At 39.8% G+C, this 16,584-nt stretch overlaps 1 protein-coding gene across 1 annotated transcript in view; it reads right to left on the bottom strand.

Annotated features, from left to right (window-relative positions):
- The window catches only part of LOC132893656 (ryanodine receptor 3), a 476,331-nt gene that overhangs the window by 35,216 nt on the left and 424,531 nt on the right, over window positions 1-16,584 (bottom strand). Inside the window, exons 79-87 of the mRNA XM_060932802.1 lie at window positions 11,725-11,834; window positions 9,629-9,680; window positions 9,494-9,547; window positions 8,870-8,969; window positions 8,700-8,779; window positions 8,373-8,449; window positions 5,822-5,901; window positions 3,403-3,420; window positions 2,746-2,826 (exon numbers count right to left, since the gene is read on the bottom strand). Coding sequence (XP_060788785.1) covers window positions 2,746-2,826; window positions 3,403-3,420; window positions 5,822-5,901; window positions 8,373-8,449; window positions 8,700-8,779; window positions 8,870-8,969; window positions 9,494-9,547; window positions 9,629-9,680; window positions 11,725-11,834 — 652 coding nt within the window. The remainder of the gene's footprint in view (window positions 1-2,745; window positions 2,827-3,402; window positions 3,421-5,821; window positions 5,902-8,372; window positions 8,450-8,699; window positions 8,780-8,869; window positions 8,970-9,493; window positions 9,548-9,628; window positions 9,681-11,724; window positions 11,835-16,584) is intronic.

Genomic DNA, 16,584 nt, shown 5'->3' with positions numbered 1-16,584 from the left:
TATTACACCACTCTCCCCAGTGGAGAATGAGCATGCAATATTGTTATCATATTGCACGTTTCCAAGACAGCATGACGTCACACATCAGAGCTCATGCCAAGACCCAATGACAACTTTTCTGTTGCGCATGCGCACAATCATTTCTCTGTCGGCCGGGAGAGAGAGAAGATCCAGCGCTAGGTTTAAGCACTAAATAAATAAACTGAAAACAGATGTGCTGAACACCCGAAAGGCTACCAAAACTTCATTATATATTCTTCACGCATATTTACAAGAGAAAAACACACCAACAGACATCGAAAAACTGGAAAAGAGAAACGTCGGCGGCATAAAACTTCCACGCTGGCGAGTGACTGCGACAGTTTGTACACAAACATGGCTGCAAGGTTTGCTTCGTTAAAAGTGGAAGATTTAAAGAGAAAGATTAAAAGAAGAAGATATATTCTGAAAGAGAATTTTAAAAGAGAAAGATGTGCTGAACACCCGAGATGCTACCAAAACTTCCCTGGATATTCTTCACACATATTTACAAAAGAAAAACATACAGTGGTGCTTGAAAGTTTGTGAACCCTTTAGAATTTTCTATATTTCTGCATAAATATGACCTAAAACATCATCAGATTTTTACACAAGTCCTAAAAGTAGATAAAGAGAACCCAGTTAAACAAATGAGACAAAAATATTATACTTGGTCATTTATTTATTGAGGAAAATGTACCAACGGACATTGAAAAAAATGGAAAAGAAAGCAATAGCAGAAATATTGTCAAAGTTCTACTTGGAGGTGAGGAAAAGTGACGGAGACTTGTACAAGAGGACTTCACTCAGCAAAGCCCTTTTGTTTTAAACAACTGCAATGGAACAATTACGACCAAACGTAACTGTGAACTTGAACTGTCTACCTGTATATAGCTTGTATATAAGTTGGGTTGTTGTTCAGGCTTTTTGGACTGGTATCATTTTTACTGCTGGAGCTTTGACTTTGTACATTGGATTGACAGAACACTGAATTATATTCAATTAGAATCAGCATTAAATATTGGTAAATTACCCCCGTTCTTAACTTTTTGTAAAATCTATAATTGTTCCATCAAATGTGTATGTATAATAATAATAATAATATTGGCTAGCATGATACTGAACTCGTGTTCGACTCGACTTTGACCACTCAACGCCAGCCAATATTATTTAAATACGGTATGTCACTCAGATCCGCAATGTATTTTGTATGAAAAATGCGAGTTTTCTGCAGAGGTGGACAGTAACAAAGTACATTTACTTGAGTGCTGTACTTAAATACACTCTGAGTATCTGTACTTTACTTGAGTATTTTTTTTTTGGAAACTTATGACTTTAACTTCACTACATTTAAAAGAAAAATATCGTACTTTTCACTCCACTACATTTCTGTCAAGGTCCTCATTACTATGAAGCAGCTCTGAAAGTGAATTTTTTTCTTTTCTTTTCTAAAACATGGTTGTTTTTTTCGCAGGTGACACTGAGAGCCGATCAGTAATCACTAGGGTCACATCACGTCCATAGACTGTATAAAATCAAGTTCAGTGATTTCTCAGCAGCTTTATTTAACACGATCAGTTGATGGCAGAATGGAAGGAGGTGGTTCTTCTGGGGAATGCACACGCTCATGGCCCATAAACCCATGTTTCAGTTTTCCGAAGGGATTAAAGATTCGTTTTGTTTTAAATGTTTGTTTTGTTTGCCTAAAACAAACCACATCACGACCTCCAAAAACTCGCTGCCCGTCCTGCGGAAGCATATTGAGGTATATAAATGTTTTATTCCAAGAGAAAGCTTGTAATGAAGTTGTCTGTGCTTTTAGAGCGAGCGATAACGTTGCAATAGCTGTGCAGTCTGGTTAGTCAAATGACTTTCTATGGTTTTGCTCGCCAAGTTGCCATCGCCTTGTCCACGGCTAACATTAACACATAGCTAGTTAACTTGGACACTTAGTTAGCATGTAAAAATGAAATTACGCTAACATGAATAATGTTAACTTATCTGAAGTGCTTTCAGAAATATGTTTTAGCATAATCTTGCCAAATAAACAGAATGTAGAAATTTTTCTTTTCTAGTAGCGTTAGCTACCCAATATGATTTCGAGTTTGAAAAGAGTTTGCGAGCATGTCAGGTGGAGCGTGACTGACTAGCTAGCTTAACGTTAAATAACCATGATGGCACAGCATGCGTTCATTTTGTGAATTCACATTTCTGTCTTTGGTAACGGCATTCAGTTTTGTAAGGGTTGTTGCAATAATACAACGATGCGTTGACAGAAAATGTACTTTTAATACTTAAGTATTTTTAAAAGCAGGTACTTCAGTGCTTTAACTTAAGTAAAAATTTGACTGGACAACTTTTACTTGTATCGGAGTAACATTTGACCAGTGGGATCTGTACTTTGACTTAAGTAATGAAGTTGGGTACTTTGTCCACCTCTGGTTTTCTGTGAGCTGTGTATTTTATTAAGTTTTGTGGGCTGTAACAATGTAATGTAACAATGCTAAATGTAAATCAGCTGGGCTGTCATTGTGCTTGATAATTTCCAGGTAACTGGCATGTATCAACACATGCATGGGCAAATGAAAAAAAAATCGGCTTATCAAAACTTGTGTAAATCTGGCACTGAATTTTTAGTTTGGTTTGGCATGCAAAATATTTATACACAACTTTACTAGAAGATTAACATTGACCTTCATTTATCAGTCATTAACTGTGAAGACATACCATTGTTGTGACCCTCGCAGAGGAGCTGCAGGAACCTAAACAGATCTTTAGTGAACTCATCATTCTGAAGAACCTTGGAGCCTTTATGGACAGAAAAAATGAAAAACTAGTTGTCATCTCTTTGGAGTGGAGATAGGAAAGGGGTGTAACACTGTCAGACAAGATACGACACGCATTTCCTGACAGAGCTCTAGCCTGCAGGCTTCTACACTAGCTTTATGCAATGTTTTGAGCCACATCACTGTAAATCACTTAAACATAATCTGCTAATATGGATTGAAAACTACAATACAAATCTTTGTTAATACGTCCGGTTAGACAAAGAGGCAAAGCTGAAATGTTTGATGCTTATTACGAGTTAGTGATTATTTGGAAATGTTAATGCGCTGCAGTCAAATCTAATCCCAGACAAGACGAGAGGCGTTTGCTATGTAGGAGAAAGAGACAGACAGAGACAGACAGAGGGAGTTCATCAGTGGGAAATCGATGTATTACAGTTCGATTTTCTTGCTTAAATGAGATGCATGCACGTTGTCCTGCAGACCAGAGCAATCAACTGCTAAATTCTGAACAGACAGACACAGACAAATATGTACGAAAGACAGGGACTAGATGGGCAGGGATGCCAAACGAGGAGAATCTAAACCATGTATTTACCCCGCTCCCTCACGTTGACTGCAACCGATGACATTAAAAAACATGGCAAGAAGGAAAGAAACAAAGAAAGAAACAAACAGGCAAAAAGGCAGACATAAGCAAAGGAGAAGACATTACAATATCAGTTAGAACGAGAGATACTGACATCCACTGACTGGACACTGACATGTGATTAACAAGATCTGAACAATTATTTTTTGGAGAGAGATAAGACATCACATATACATCACCATCACTTATGCCTGAACTGAAGTTGACCAAAAATGACAGCATGGAAAATAGTTCCTCTGTGATGCATGCAATTAATTATTCACTCTAAACTTGAAGTTTGAATGAATAACAATGAATGAGGTACCGAAATCTGCACTGCCTACATTAGACAGCGATGAGTCATGGTCATGAAGGCAAAGAAACTTGTGAGTTTGAGGCAATACTTCACCATGTGGCACTGATTCTCATCAATCCCCCCCCTTTCTGAGATTACAATAAAATCACATTTATTCATTTTCTGCATGTTACATGGTGAAGTATTTGTTTAAAGGAATCAAAGAAAGAGTTTGTCTGGATTATGCTACTATCTTCACAGTTTTAACTCTGCTCAATAACTCTCTATACCCATGTGTGATCCATGATAATGAGAATGAATGGATAAGAGCCATTCCACCGAATCTGTGCCATTTCCGTCCCTAGAAAATTATATGTATAAATGCACATAAATGTACTTTAAAATACATTTCCTTATTACGCAGAATGTCCTGCACATTGATCTGATTTCAAATTTAAGATATATAATTGTAAGGATTAATAAAAACTACCTAAAAAAACTGAAAAATAGCATGTGTTACCTGTCCCCTCACTCTAACTTTATACTTAACTATGAAATATTATGATTAAAATCCTTCAGAAACAGTATTTCTTTTGCACTGTTGTGTGACTCCATATCCTACCCATGGTTTAAATATATTTTTTCATAAGAAATCCACAATATCTTAGTTAAAATACACATTTTAGTCGTGTCCCTGGGTTTTCACTCAGTCCTGTTACCCAAACATACCCCATCTAACAAATTTGGAACATTCCATAAATCACATGCTCAACAGGAAGTTACATCAGTTGTGTCTTCTGAAGGCCATGGGAAGACCAAAAGTTAGTTCTCTCATTTACTTTTCTGTATATTTGATGATTTTTTAACTTTGACTGATAAGGTCAATGTCAGCATACTGTCCTGTTACTTAAATTATTTCTTAGATGATATTTGTTTATTTTAAAAATACAGATTTTTGGTAAATCACTAGAATGTGCTAAGTGTGGTCATGCTATTAGCGATGACGCCATGTGGCTTAATTCCATGTATTAGCTAATCCTAGGCTAAAAACTCAGTCCTGTTACTTTCAGAGTTTTGGTAACAGGACTGAAAAAAATGCAGCCATCTTTGACTTCCAAACCTTGTAACATAGCCTGAGGTTGACCAATACACATTTTGAATAGTTAAATATGTGTGTTATTATAATCAGTGTTGAAAAGATATAACAAATTAAGTTTAATTTGGGAGTGGTACAACAAGCAAATGGCACCCATTCAGTGGAATGTCCCATAATGTGTCTTAAAGGAGAACTGAAGGCAAATTTTTCATTCTCAAAATTCTATTTATCTCATTTTATTAAATATCGGAATGCATTTTTGATAGCTATTTTATCACTGCTATAGCAAGTTATGAGTGTTTGAAATATGCTATGTAGTACGGTATATCAGTTCATATGTTAAAGCAATGGCCGTAAACAAGATTCGTCGAGACCTGTGCGAGACATCGTAGGACGGAAGTAAAACATACAGTGGAAATTAAAGTGACCGATGTTGTCAAAAGACGCGCGCCCTCTTTTGAATGCTGACGTAATCAAGCCGGAAGTTTCGTTTGTTTTGAAATCAATCAGGAAAGTTTGTAAAAAGTAGGCAGTAATCGTCATTTAAACTCGTTTTTGTGCAATATTTCGTTTGGAAAACAGTTTTCAAAATGGCAGCACTGACACCTGGCTGACACTTCATGTTTCGAAGTCTCGCACAAGTCTCGTGAAGATTGCGCAGACAAGCGACGCCTGCTGTGGACCAAACGAACTAAATTGAACATGGCTAAAAACCGAATAGGCCGATAAGTATAATATTTAATTGCAATTAGTTGCCAATATGAGTCACGATATAAGGTTACTAAAACCAAAAACGTAATTGAATAACACGTTAATTAAGAAATAAAGCAAGTTTTAAAATGACTTCAGTTCTCCTTTAAAGAGGGAACAACCCACTATATAAATGCATTAGCCTTTAAAATCGCATTGTTCTAATAATCAATAGAATCAAGTTTGGGTGACAAAAAGAAATAAAAAGCAGATCAGACTAATTCAGTGTGTGTGTGTATGTGTGAGACACTTACTTGAACCCTCCTCAGTCACCATACCCAATCCTTCAGCTTTGTTTTGCCTCTCAAATGCATTCAGGTCCAATACACTACAGACCACAGACCAATTGATGCAGTAAGAATTAGGATACACATCATTTTTTGAAATTTCTTATGCATACCAGGTTTTTACTGATGTTGTCAAGGCTGTTTTCACATGCAACTGGACTATTTTTCAAGTGAGCTTGAAACTGTTATTATTATCTCACCCGGGACGGAGTCCACCAGGGGGCGAGGTATTGTTTTCGGTCGGGTTTCTTTGTTTGTAAACGATATTTGGGGAAAACTGCTGGATCAATCTTCATGAAACTTTCAGGATAGATGGGCATTGGTCTCAAATAGAACCTCCAATATTTTGAGGGTCATCCGGTCAAGGTCACCAAAAAGGTCAAAATCGTTTTTGTTGTGTCTACTGCCTCATATAGAGGCGCTAGGTACTATGTCATCGTGCTGTAAGAATGTAACAGTATAACAATCGCGCACTGCGCATGCACATACACGTGTTCCGATTAAAATGGCCAGTGAGTGTATACAATTCTGTTCACCATTCGAAATAAATGGACTAGACCAGGGGTTTTCAAAGTGTGGGAGAGTCAGCCCCCCCTCAGAGAGCAAATAAACAACAGCACCCCCCCCTCCACAATTTTTGTTGTTGCTATACTTAATGTTCCATTCGTATTTAAAAAAAATGGTTCCAAAAAATTGCGATGAAAGTTGCGGTGTTTTTTAGGTTTTTGTTGTGATTACATTGCGGGAGGAAGTGAAAGTTGCGAGAAATTGTTGCGATTTTCTCTTTTTGTGATTAAAATTGAGTGATATGTTAAATATTATTACTGAAAAACTATTGATTAAAAAAACAAAGACACTGAGAAATGGTCCTATAAACAACTTTACCAATATAAAAGATTACCAGGACTACAAAAATGCAGAAAAATAGGCTTTACTTATCCAAATGCACCTGTTGGTTCAAAAGTTAAAGTGAAGAGAACCTCACAGCACAACATGAAGTTACCTTACAATATAATATAAATGCCTCAGCTTTCATGTAAGAAAAAAAAAAAACTATTGATACTAGTACTGTGTGCAGGCAGTCTCTCCTGAAGACTAAATTAAACAATAATTATAAACTAATAAAATAAATGGCTCAGGCTTCATAGAAGAAGAAAAAAACAATTTGAACAGTATGATGCTGAAGCTGCCTAAACAATGGAAAATAAAATACCATTTTGGCAAAAATGTTGGCATCCATTAATTTCTTGTATTAAGTAAAAAAAAATAATGCAAAGTGCACACAGTCCTTCACTGTAAACATAACACACTTTCAGTAACAGAATTTAAGCCTACAGAAACACTGACTTGCACATCATGCAATGTTGCCAGATACTGCTGACGTTTTCCAGTCCAAAATATGTTCAAAACCCGCCAAAATGCACTTAAAACCACCCAATCTGGCAACACTGCGCGCATGCTGCTTCTCTTGAACGTATACACGGAAGTAAGGCGGAAGGTAGTTTGTCGACGTCACTTCAAGACGACGCCAACGATTGGTCAAATTTGCGGGAAGGTTGCGGTGATTGGATATAATTGCAACACCGCCCTGAATTCGCGGGGATTGGTTGAATTTGCGTTGAAGTTGCAAATCGCAACATCGCGAAATCCTGGAGGGTCTGTTTTTTTTGCTTGGCCCAGACTCTGTCTCCTCACTCACTGTAGCTTTAGGTACTAAAAATTGATCCATTTTGTCTCTGGCAAAGGCTAGCTGAAGTTCACTAAATGTCCGCCATAGTAACTTATTCTGGTTCATGTTTCCTCACGTTGCGCCCCCCCTGAAGAACTCTGGCGCCCCCCAGGGGAGGCGCGCCCCACACTTTGAAAAGCCCTGGAGTAGACGAAAGAAATCGCTTTCAGACATGTTTATGCTTATTACAGAGGGAAAGTGCGTTCTACTGAGCTCTAGCACTGGGCCATTTCCGGGAAATAAGAGTTTCGGTCATGGCGACAGCATGTTTTATGTCAGCCTTGGTTCGGAGGTTTCAGTTTCGAAAACTGTAAGAGTAGAATAATATAAAGTACAGACACTTGGTATATTTTACTTCTGTGATTTTTAAGTTGTTCATTTTTGGATTACGCTTCATTTTTGTGGCTACTGCCTCATAGAGTAAATATATATGCTATACTTACTGTATGGACATGGGATCAGAAAACTATTTTATTTATAAGCAGTAGCCACATGGACCCATAGGGTACCTATTTTTTTCGCGATATCGTCCTTCATTCATCGTAAGCGCTACCATGGTAGCAGGCGAGGTTTGTTTTGCCTGGCAACATTTGTTAATGAATGCTTTACTATTTATTTATTTAAATTGCCTCGCGAAATTGGAATGTCCTGCTCTCAATGTGTCTGTGTTGTAAATAAATTACATTCAATCTATTTTGAATGGTTTACATGATAAAAGTGCTCATACTTTCACCAAAGTCCCATTAAAAACAAGCCAAAATGGAAGCTTTATTTGCTCCTCACCTGCATGACTGCATGAGTCCTGACAGACTCTTGAAGAAGCCAGCATCCCGCTTTTCCTTTAGATAATCCAGCATTTTCTGTGGAAAGATTTGATAAACTCATCAACCGCAATACAGAAAAAGTCTAATTATACATTTCTGACTTGTAATTGACTTTCATGATGAAGAACAATTGCAAAATAAACACAAGCGCTAAATAATTATGTCATTCAATGTAATAATAAACACAAGCGCTAAATAATTACGTCATTCAATGTAATACTAAGTGAATCCAGATGACGTATCCTTGTGTTGACTTGCTTTCATGTCAAGCAATAAAATGCGTTACCTGCTGAACTAAAATATTGCCCCCATTAAGAATGGCGATACCGAGCTTAAGGGTGAAAGTTACCATGGGGCCCAGTCGACCTAAAAGATACAAGCATTAGAAGATATGTCCATTTCTGAGTCAGAAAAGCAGTTTGGAGTTTGTGTGCGCGTGTGCGTGCGTGTGTGTACCTCTGCTGGCACTGATCATCTGCAAAACCATCTCAGCAGCCCCTCGGTCATGTAACCTGGCCTGCTGATACAATGTTTTCTGCTTTTCCATCTCCTTCTCCTATCACACACCAAAAACATGCACATACACATATACACACGTGTGTGTGTGTGTGTGTGTGTGTGTGTGTGTGTGTGTGTGTGTGTGTGTGTGTGTGCAAATGTAATATATCGAGTAATGTGTCTGGAACAGTACTATTCCCTCAACTGCTGATTTGGTGTCCAAAATGTTGGCAGGTGTTCAACTGGGTTGAGATCTGGTGACAGTGATAGCATCATAGTATGTGATTTACATAATTTTAAGACTTAATAAACCATTTCTGGAGAGCCCATGCCCTGTAGATGGTGGCATTATGATCCTGAAAGAGACCACTCACATCAAGAGATAAAGGATAGGATAAAGGTGATTAGTCTGAATGACTTTATGTTGATTTGCAGGTGCCAATCCCTTTAAGAGGACAAGTGGACCCAAAGCATGCCAGCAAATTTAACCTACATCATAACAGGGCCTCTGGTTTTTTTTTTTTTTAGTTTATCACACATCTACGTAAGACTAAAAGAAGGAAAATCTCTGACACTTCAAACCTCAAAGGTTTTTTCTTTTCCTTCTTCATCCTCGTTCTCATCTTCAGCACAACTCTGAAACACAAGCAGAATTTATTTCGGGAGATACTGCAGTAACGATAGTGGGACAGTGAAAATGCTTGTGTTCATTTGTACCTTTGCCATCATGTCTGTGTATGCTATATATAGCAAATCATCCTCTAGGGAACTGAAATATCAGAGGAAAATGGAGTGAAATAATGAAAATGCACCAAATTCTATATATAGTAATAGTACTAGTCAAAAGTTTGGACATCCCTTCTCATTCATAGGTTTTTCTGTATTTTGACTATTTTCTGCATTGTAGAACAATACTGAAGACATCAACACTATGAAATAACATATGGGACATGTATAGAATTTTGTGAGAAACAAAAAAGTGTAAAAAAATATGTTTCATATTTTAGATTCTTCAAAGTAGCCACTGTTTACCTTTGTCATTGACACTATTGGCATTCTCTTAACCAGCTTCATGAGGTCGTCACCTGGAATGCTTTTCAATTAACAGGCGCCTCGTGAAAAGTTAATTAGTGACATTTCTTGCCTTCTTAATGAATGAATGAATGAATGAATGAATGAACCCTTTATTGTCACTAGTCACATGTACCAGCGAAATTAGCCATCTGTACATATACATACATACAATTGACACAGGGATAGACAGGACAGGAAGACAGGGATGAAAAATACAGAACAACATGAGGGGAGAGGAGGAGAAAAAAAACCACAACCCCCACACTATGCTTCTGTGGGAAGTACAGTGTGGGAACATTATAAAAACACCTCAGCACATAAGCACAAAAAACACAGTATGCTTTACAACATGAAAAACTCAGGACTCGAGGGGGAAGGGAGTGAGGGAGGGGGCAATCATGGGAGGGGGGGTAAGGGGGGGCAGAGGTATAGGTAACCCAGCGCAAACAAGCAGTCTGGTCCTGCAGCCAGACGGCGCTTACCCACTTGTCACACCGGGGGTAAAAATGGCGACCGTGGGAAGTGGGGGGAGGAATACAGAGAGAGTCTGACTACAGTGATCTTCAGGGGGAGGTGTTTCCCCAGCAACGGCCTTGGCCAAGGCATTGCTGGCTGAGGGAGCCGAAGATAAGATTGGAATTTGTTTGGTCTTGGACGAGTAGACGCATTCTTTTCACGACTACCCTGCTTGTCCATTCTGGTCTTGATCCATTTCCCTTTGCAAAGCCAACAGCTTCTCCAAGATGGTATCCACGGTGCGGTTCAAGTTCTGAATAGCCACAGTCTGAGTGCCGACAGCTCTGCCCACCACTTCAATCATGTCGGGCAGCTTTATGGGGCTTTGGACAGCCGTCACCATTTTCTGATTTCCTCGATAAACCAGGGCAGTGCCTAATCCAATCAGCAAAAGTCCTGTAATCATGGTTCCAAATAGGTAGATGTCTTCAATGTCCTCCACAGAAAGAACCGCCAAGCACACGACCCGCCACTTCTCCCACGCGTCCATCGTATAGCCAGCTGTGAAAGTTCCAGCAGGACAGGCTGGTTCCCCTGAACCCAGGCTTCTCGTCAAGAAAATAGTGTCAATTGCGTGAAGAGACCAGTTTATCAATTCCATGATTTTTAGTTTGGAGAGCAATGCGGAGAGAGTCTCTCAAAAGCATAGACAATAGACAGACGAGACAGCAGAAGCAGGAAAGATAAGGGGAGGGAGAGGCAGAGAAACACGACCGCCTTCCATGGAAGCACGGAGAAGAATGCATTTGAGATCAAACAGTAAATAGTAAATAATAAAAATACAGTAAATAGCCCTAGTCCACAACTGTAGTAATCCATATTATGTTGAGAACCGCTCGACTAAGTAAAGAGAAACGACATCCATCATTACTTTAAGACATGAAGTGACTTAATTAATACAAACAAAGAATAACCATTGAATTAGAAAGTACTGTATGTCCAAACTTTTGACCGGTACTGTGCATTGCATAACATGTTGGTTTGGAACACAGAGCTATATTTAAATAGGCGTTGTTATAATACAAGAATGGAGTTTCAAACGTTTTTCAATGCAGAGATAAAACATATTGAGTAAAGAGCATGAGAGATGATTCGGACACCACATATCTCTATGTATGTTTACAGAAAGAATGTGCCCATCACTGTTGAGAAGGCATTGTGTGTGTGTGTGTGTGTGTGTGTGTGTGTGTGTGTGTGTGTGTGTGTGTGTGTGTGTGAGTTACCTTCTTTCTGTCAGAGCGTTATGACTAAAGTGCAGAATGAGCTGATGAAGAGGGTCAGGTTGTATTTCATCTACTTCCTCTTCCTCATCCTCTACTTTCCGCTGTGTCCTCTACACATAAACGCACCACTGAGCATTTATGTTACCAGTTACTCACGTTACACAGGTACGCAACTCAATAAAAGCTACTTAGAGTCAGTAATGTAATTTTTACTGTGTAGCAGGATATACTGAGCTCTTGGGAAATCATAATAATAAACCTTATTTGATACCTTTAGTAAAAACTACAGCACACACACACACACACACACTCATCAGACAGTATCAGGACAATGGACCATTGCAGGGAAGCTTTGTGCAAACTAACAAAAAATGAAATGACATGCATCAAAGCAATGAAAGAATCAAATTCACAAAGGAGGCAGTTCAACCTACATACTCACATTCCGCTAACACAATTCACTTGGGCTGTGATTCAGCATGAAATGAACTTCTTTTAAAACAAGCAAGAGCACAGCAAATTTTCTTCAGAAAATTTCCAAAGGCTTCTTGAACTCTTGGGAATGTTTTTTTTTTTCCCAGTAAAGTTCAGCCTTTATTTCAAATGATCACCGACTTAATAGAACAACCACACAGACTGGAGAGAGCAGAGACACAACATTATGACAAGCACTGACATCCATGTACATGAGATGTCATGCAGGCTTTAGGCAGTGGTTGTGGGCAGAGAATTTGTGGGGGGGAAAAAGAAAGAAAAACATGCAACCCCAATTCCAAAAAAGTTGGGACACTGTAAATAAAATCAGAATGCAATAATTTGCAAATCATGGAAACCCTAGATTTCATTGAAAATAGTACAAAGACAACATATCGAATATTGAAACTGACAAATTTTATTGTTTTTTTGAAAAATATATGCTCATTTTGAATTTGATGTCAGCAACACGTTTCAGAAAAGTTGGGACAGGGGCATGTTTACCACTGTGTTGCATCACCTCTACTTTTAACAACACTCTGTAAACGTTTGGGAACTGAGGAGACCAATTGCTGTAGTTTTGAAAGAGAAATGTTGTCCCATTCTTGCCTGATATACAATTTCAGTTGCTCAACAGTTCGGGGTCTCCTTTGTCTTATTTTGCGCTTCATAATGCGTCAGATGTTTGAAATAGGAGACAGGTCTGGACTGCAGGCAGGCCAGTTTAGCACCCGGACTCTTTTACTATGGAGCCATGCAGTTTTAATATGTACAGAAAGCGCTTTGGCAAAGTCTTGCTGAAAGAAGGAAAGACTTCCCTGAAAAATATTTTGTCTTGATGGCAGCATATTGCTCTGAAACATGTACTGTAGATATCATTCAGCATTAATGATGCCTTCCCAGATGTACAAGCCACCCATGTCATGTGCACTAATGCAGGGTTTCTCAAACTTCTTTGCTCTGGGGCCCAGTAATGTTAGTTCTTGGTGCTGCAAGGTCCTGCATAGGCCTACGCCTCTGTGCGCCCCCCCACACACACACAGTGTGTGCGCCTCCATAGATAGATAGATAGATAGATAGATAGATAGATAGATATGTTTATTATTATTAATTTTATTTTTTTTGTTAGTAGTACTTGTTACAAGTAGCAGGCTTACACCAGCATAACAATATTTTGGCTAAATAAGACCTAACAGGAGTGCACTGGCAGAATTGTAGAAAATTGCCAAATGACCAGTAACTGTCCAAAGATATGCAATTATTATTATTATTATTATTATTATTATTGCTTAGGCCTAAACTATTATTAAACAAGGTAAACTAGCAGAAGTGCTTTGGCTTTGAGATTATTGCCAAATTACATAAATATACTGATATGTAGGCCCAATAATTTTACCATTATTATTATTATTATTATTATTATTATTATTATTATTATTAATAATAATAACCTATTATTACCATTTGCGTAAGAACCATTAAACCAAGATTTTTTTTTTTACTTTTGTGTTTTAGATTTTTTTTTTTAAACTACACCTGTGAACTTGAAGCACTGCCAAACAGTGCCACAATAACATACACACACTTATAAAAAGGTCTACCAGAAACATGGGACCTCAAACTGAGAAACCTAAAGACCCACTGTAGCCCTAATACTGACTGATTACACAGTCCCAGTATGAAGAAGGGAGAACTGAACGTAGGCTACGTGCTGACTTTTAACCTCAAATGACAGGCCCAGTCACCCACAGAGATTTGGTAAAAGAAAAGCCAGCATTCTAATGTGAAGGATGTGCCTGCTTTCTCGCCACTAACAGGTCAAAACGAGGAAGACAGGGTGACGAGGCCACTCGGAGCATGTTTTCTGTTTCGGTATTTTGTCTTTGTGGCTGTCAAATGTGAAAATGCGGTCTCGCAGAGGTATGTTGAATGGAAAGGCATCAGTGTTTTCACTGCCATCTCACTCAGCTGGGGATATTCATCGCAGCATGACAGCCAGAATTCAGACAGAGAAAGTCGACCAAATCTCGACTGCAGACCAGCATCGCACGAAAGCTCCAGAAGTTTATCCTGCACCACAGGTGGCAGAGTACTCGTTTCTGGGTTGGTGAACAGATCTCTTACCCATTGCTTTTACGTGAGATGGGATTTTGAGGGGAAGTATGAATCAAAATGACGCAGTGTTTCAGTAAGGTGTTGCGCGATCACTGCCGGCACCTGCCCCAAATCCACACCTTCATCAGCCAGAGACGACAGACAGCCGAACATGTCAAACACACCTCTATTAACTCTGTTGGTCCAGACTGACAGCTTCTTTTTGAAAGCTATGATTTTATCATTGGCTTGAAAAATGTCATACGCTTGGCCTTGGATCGACAGGTTTAGCATATTGAAATGGTCCAGGATGTCAGAAAGATAAGCTACCTTTATAAGCCAAGACTGATCTCGCAGGTGATCGGCAAGATTGGACTGTTTATTTGTCAAGAATGCCTCAACTCGTACACTCTGTTCACCACTTTACCCCGTGACAGCCAACGAACCTCAGAGTGCAAGAGCAGATGAACATGATCTGCACCCATCTCATCACACAGAGCTGTAAATAGACGGGAATTTGTCGGATTGGCCTTAATGAAGTTCACTATTTTGACCACTTGATTTAAAACTTCATGAAGCTCTGTGGACAGGCGTTTAGAGGCAAGTACCTCTCGATGAATAACACAGTGCGTTGCCTGCACTGATGGTGAAACGGCTTTTACCCGAGCAACAACTCTGTTGTGCCTGCCGGTCATAGCCGCTGCCCCATCTGTGCAGACACCGACGCAACGCCCCCATATCAACCCATGCCCAGAGATGTACCCATCAAGCATACGGAATATTTCTCCAGTGGTTGTGGTCCCTGGAAGCATCTTACAAAACAAAAACTCCTCGTGAAACCGGCCCTCATGAGCATATCTGATGTAGACCAGAAGCATAGCCAAGTTAGAGAGATCCGTGGTCTCATCCAATTGAATGGCAAACCAGTCAGATGACTTCGCCCTTTCTAAAATTTGCAGTTCGATGTCTGCCGCCGGTGGTTAGCGCTGTCGCCTCACAGCAAGAAGGTCCTGGGTTCGAGCCCCATGGCCGGCAAGGGCCTTTCTGTGTGGAGTTTGCATGTTCTCCCCGTGTCCGCGTGGGTTTCCTCCGGGTGCTCCGGTTTCCCCCACAGTCCAAAGACATGCAGGTTAGGTTAACTGGTGACTCTAAATTGACCGTAGGTGTGAGTGTGAATGGTTGTCTGTGTCTATGTGTCAGCCCTGTGATGACCTGGCGACTTGTCCAGGGTGTACCCCGCCTTTCGCCCGTAGTCAGCTGGGATAGGCTCCAGCTTGCCTGCGACCCTGTAGAAGGATAAAGCGGCTAGAGATAATGAGATGAGATGAGATGTCTGCCGCCATATCGTCAATTCGACGACAGACCGTGTCATTTGACAGAGGAATCTCTTTTACTTTGGCTGCAGCAGCCGGACCCAACACCTCACTACAAGCAGTAACAATCAAAGGCATAACTAGCTTCTCCCCAACTGTGAAGGGTGCCTGACATTTGGAAATATGGTGTGAAATCATGTATGATGCCTTTGTTAGCTTTTCATTCTCGGTCAAATTACTTTTCAACACTAGTTTGGGTGGCCAATTCATCATGTTTTCTTCTGAAAAAATCCTCTGATTTATCCTTGAGATGCGAATGTTTAGTTTCCAAATGCCGGCGTAATTTGGATGGCTTCATAGCTTTGTTGCTTAGCATGGTTTGGCAGATAACACAGATTGGTTTCGGGGGACAACTATCACTTGAAATAAAGCCGAATTGTATGTATGAAGGCTCGTAATTGCGAGTGAATGGGTTATATTTTTTTGCCTCTGGCTCATGTTGTGTATCTGCACTGTCAGATGGGCGCTTTCCAAAGAAAGAGTCAAGAGTAGCTTGCTTTGAACATGCCATGATATTGCTCTCATAAAGCGTGTGTGCATGAATGACTGGACTTGGGACAGAATGAATGAATAAGTGCAAGTGTGTAACCTCGTGCGGACGGGAACGCTTAACATTCTAGAATGAGGGGGGCGGGACTTACGCTATGTGGCACACAGTGACAAAAGCACTGAGAGCAGAGCCAGCCAATCGCTCTTCTACATAATCTGACTGACAGTGACCGGTAGTTTGAAATTATAATACTGACTACTAGTGCAGAGGCAGGCTTGCGGACTGACGGTAATCTTCTCACGGACCAGTACCGGTCCACAGCCCATAGACTGAGAAACACCGCACTAATGCACCCTCATAACATCACAGACGCTGGCTTTTGAACTGTGCACTGATAAGTCGGATGGTCCCTCTCTTCTTTAGCCTGGA

The sequence above is a fragment of the Neoarius graeffei genome, chromosome 11 (genome assembly GCF_027579695.1).
Source record: "Neoarius graeffei isolate fNeoGra1 chromosome 11, fNeoGra1.pri, whole genome shotgun sequence".
Lineage (NCBI taxonomy): Eukaryota > Metazoa > Chordata > Actinopteri > Siluriformes > Ariidae > Neoarius > Neoarius graeffei.
The sequence above is the reverse complement of the archived record's forward strand: the minus strand, read 5'-3'. Positions and strand labels throughout refer to the sequence as shown.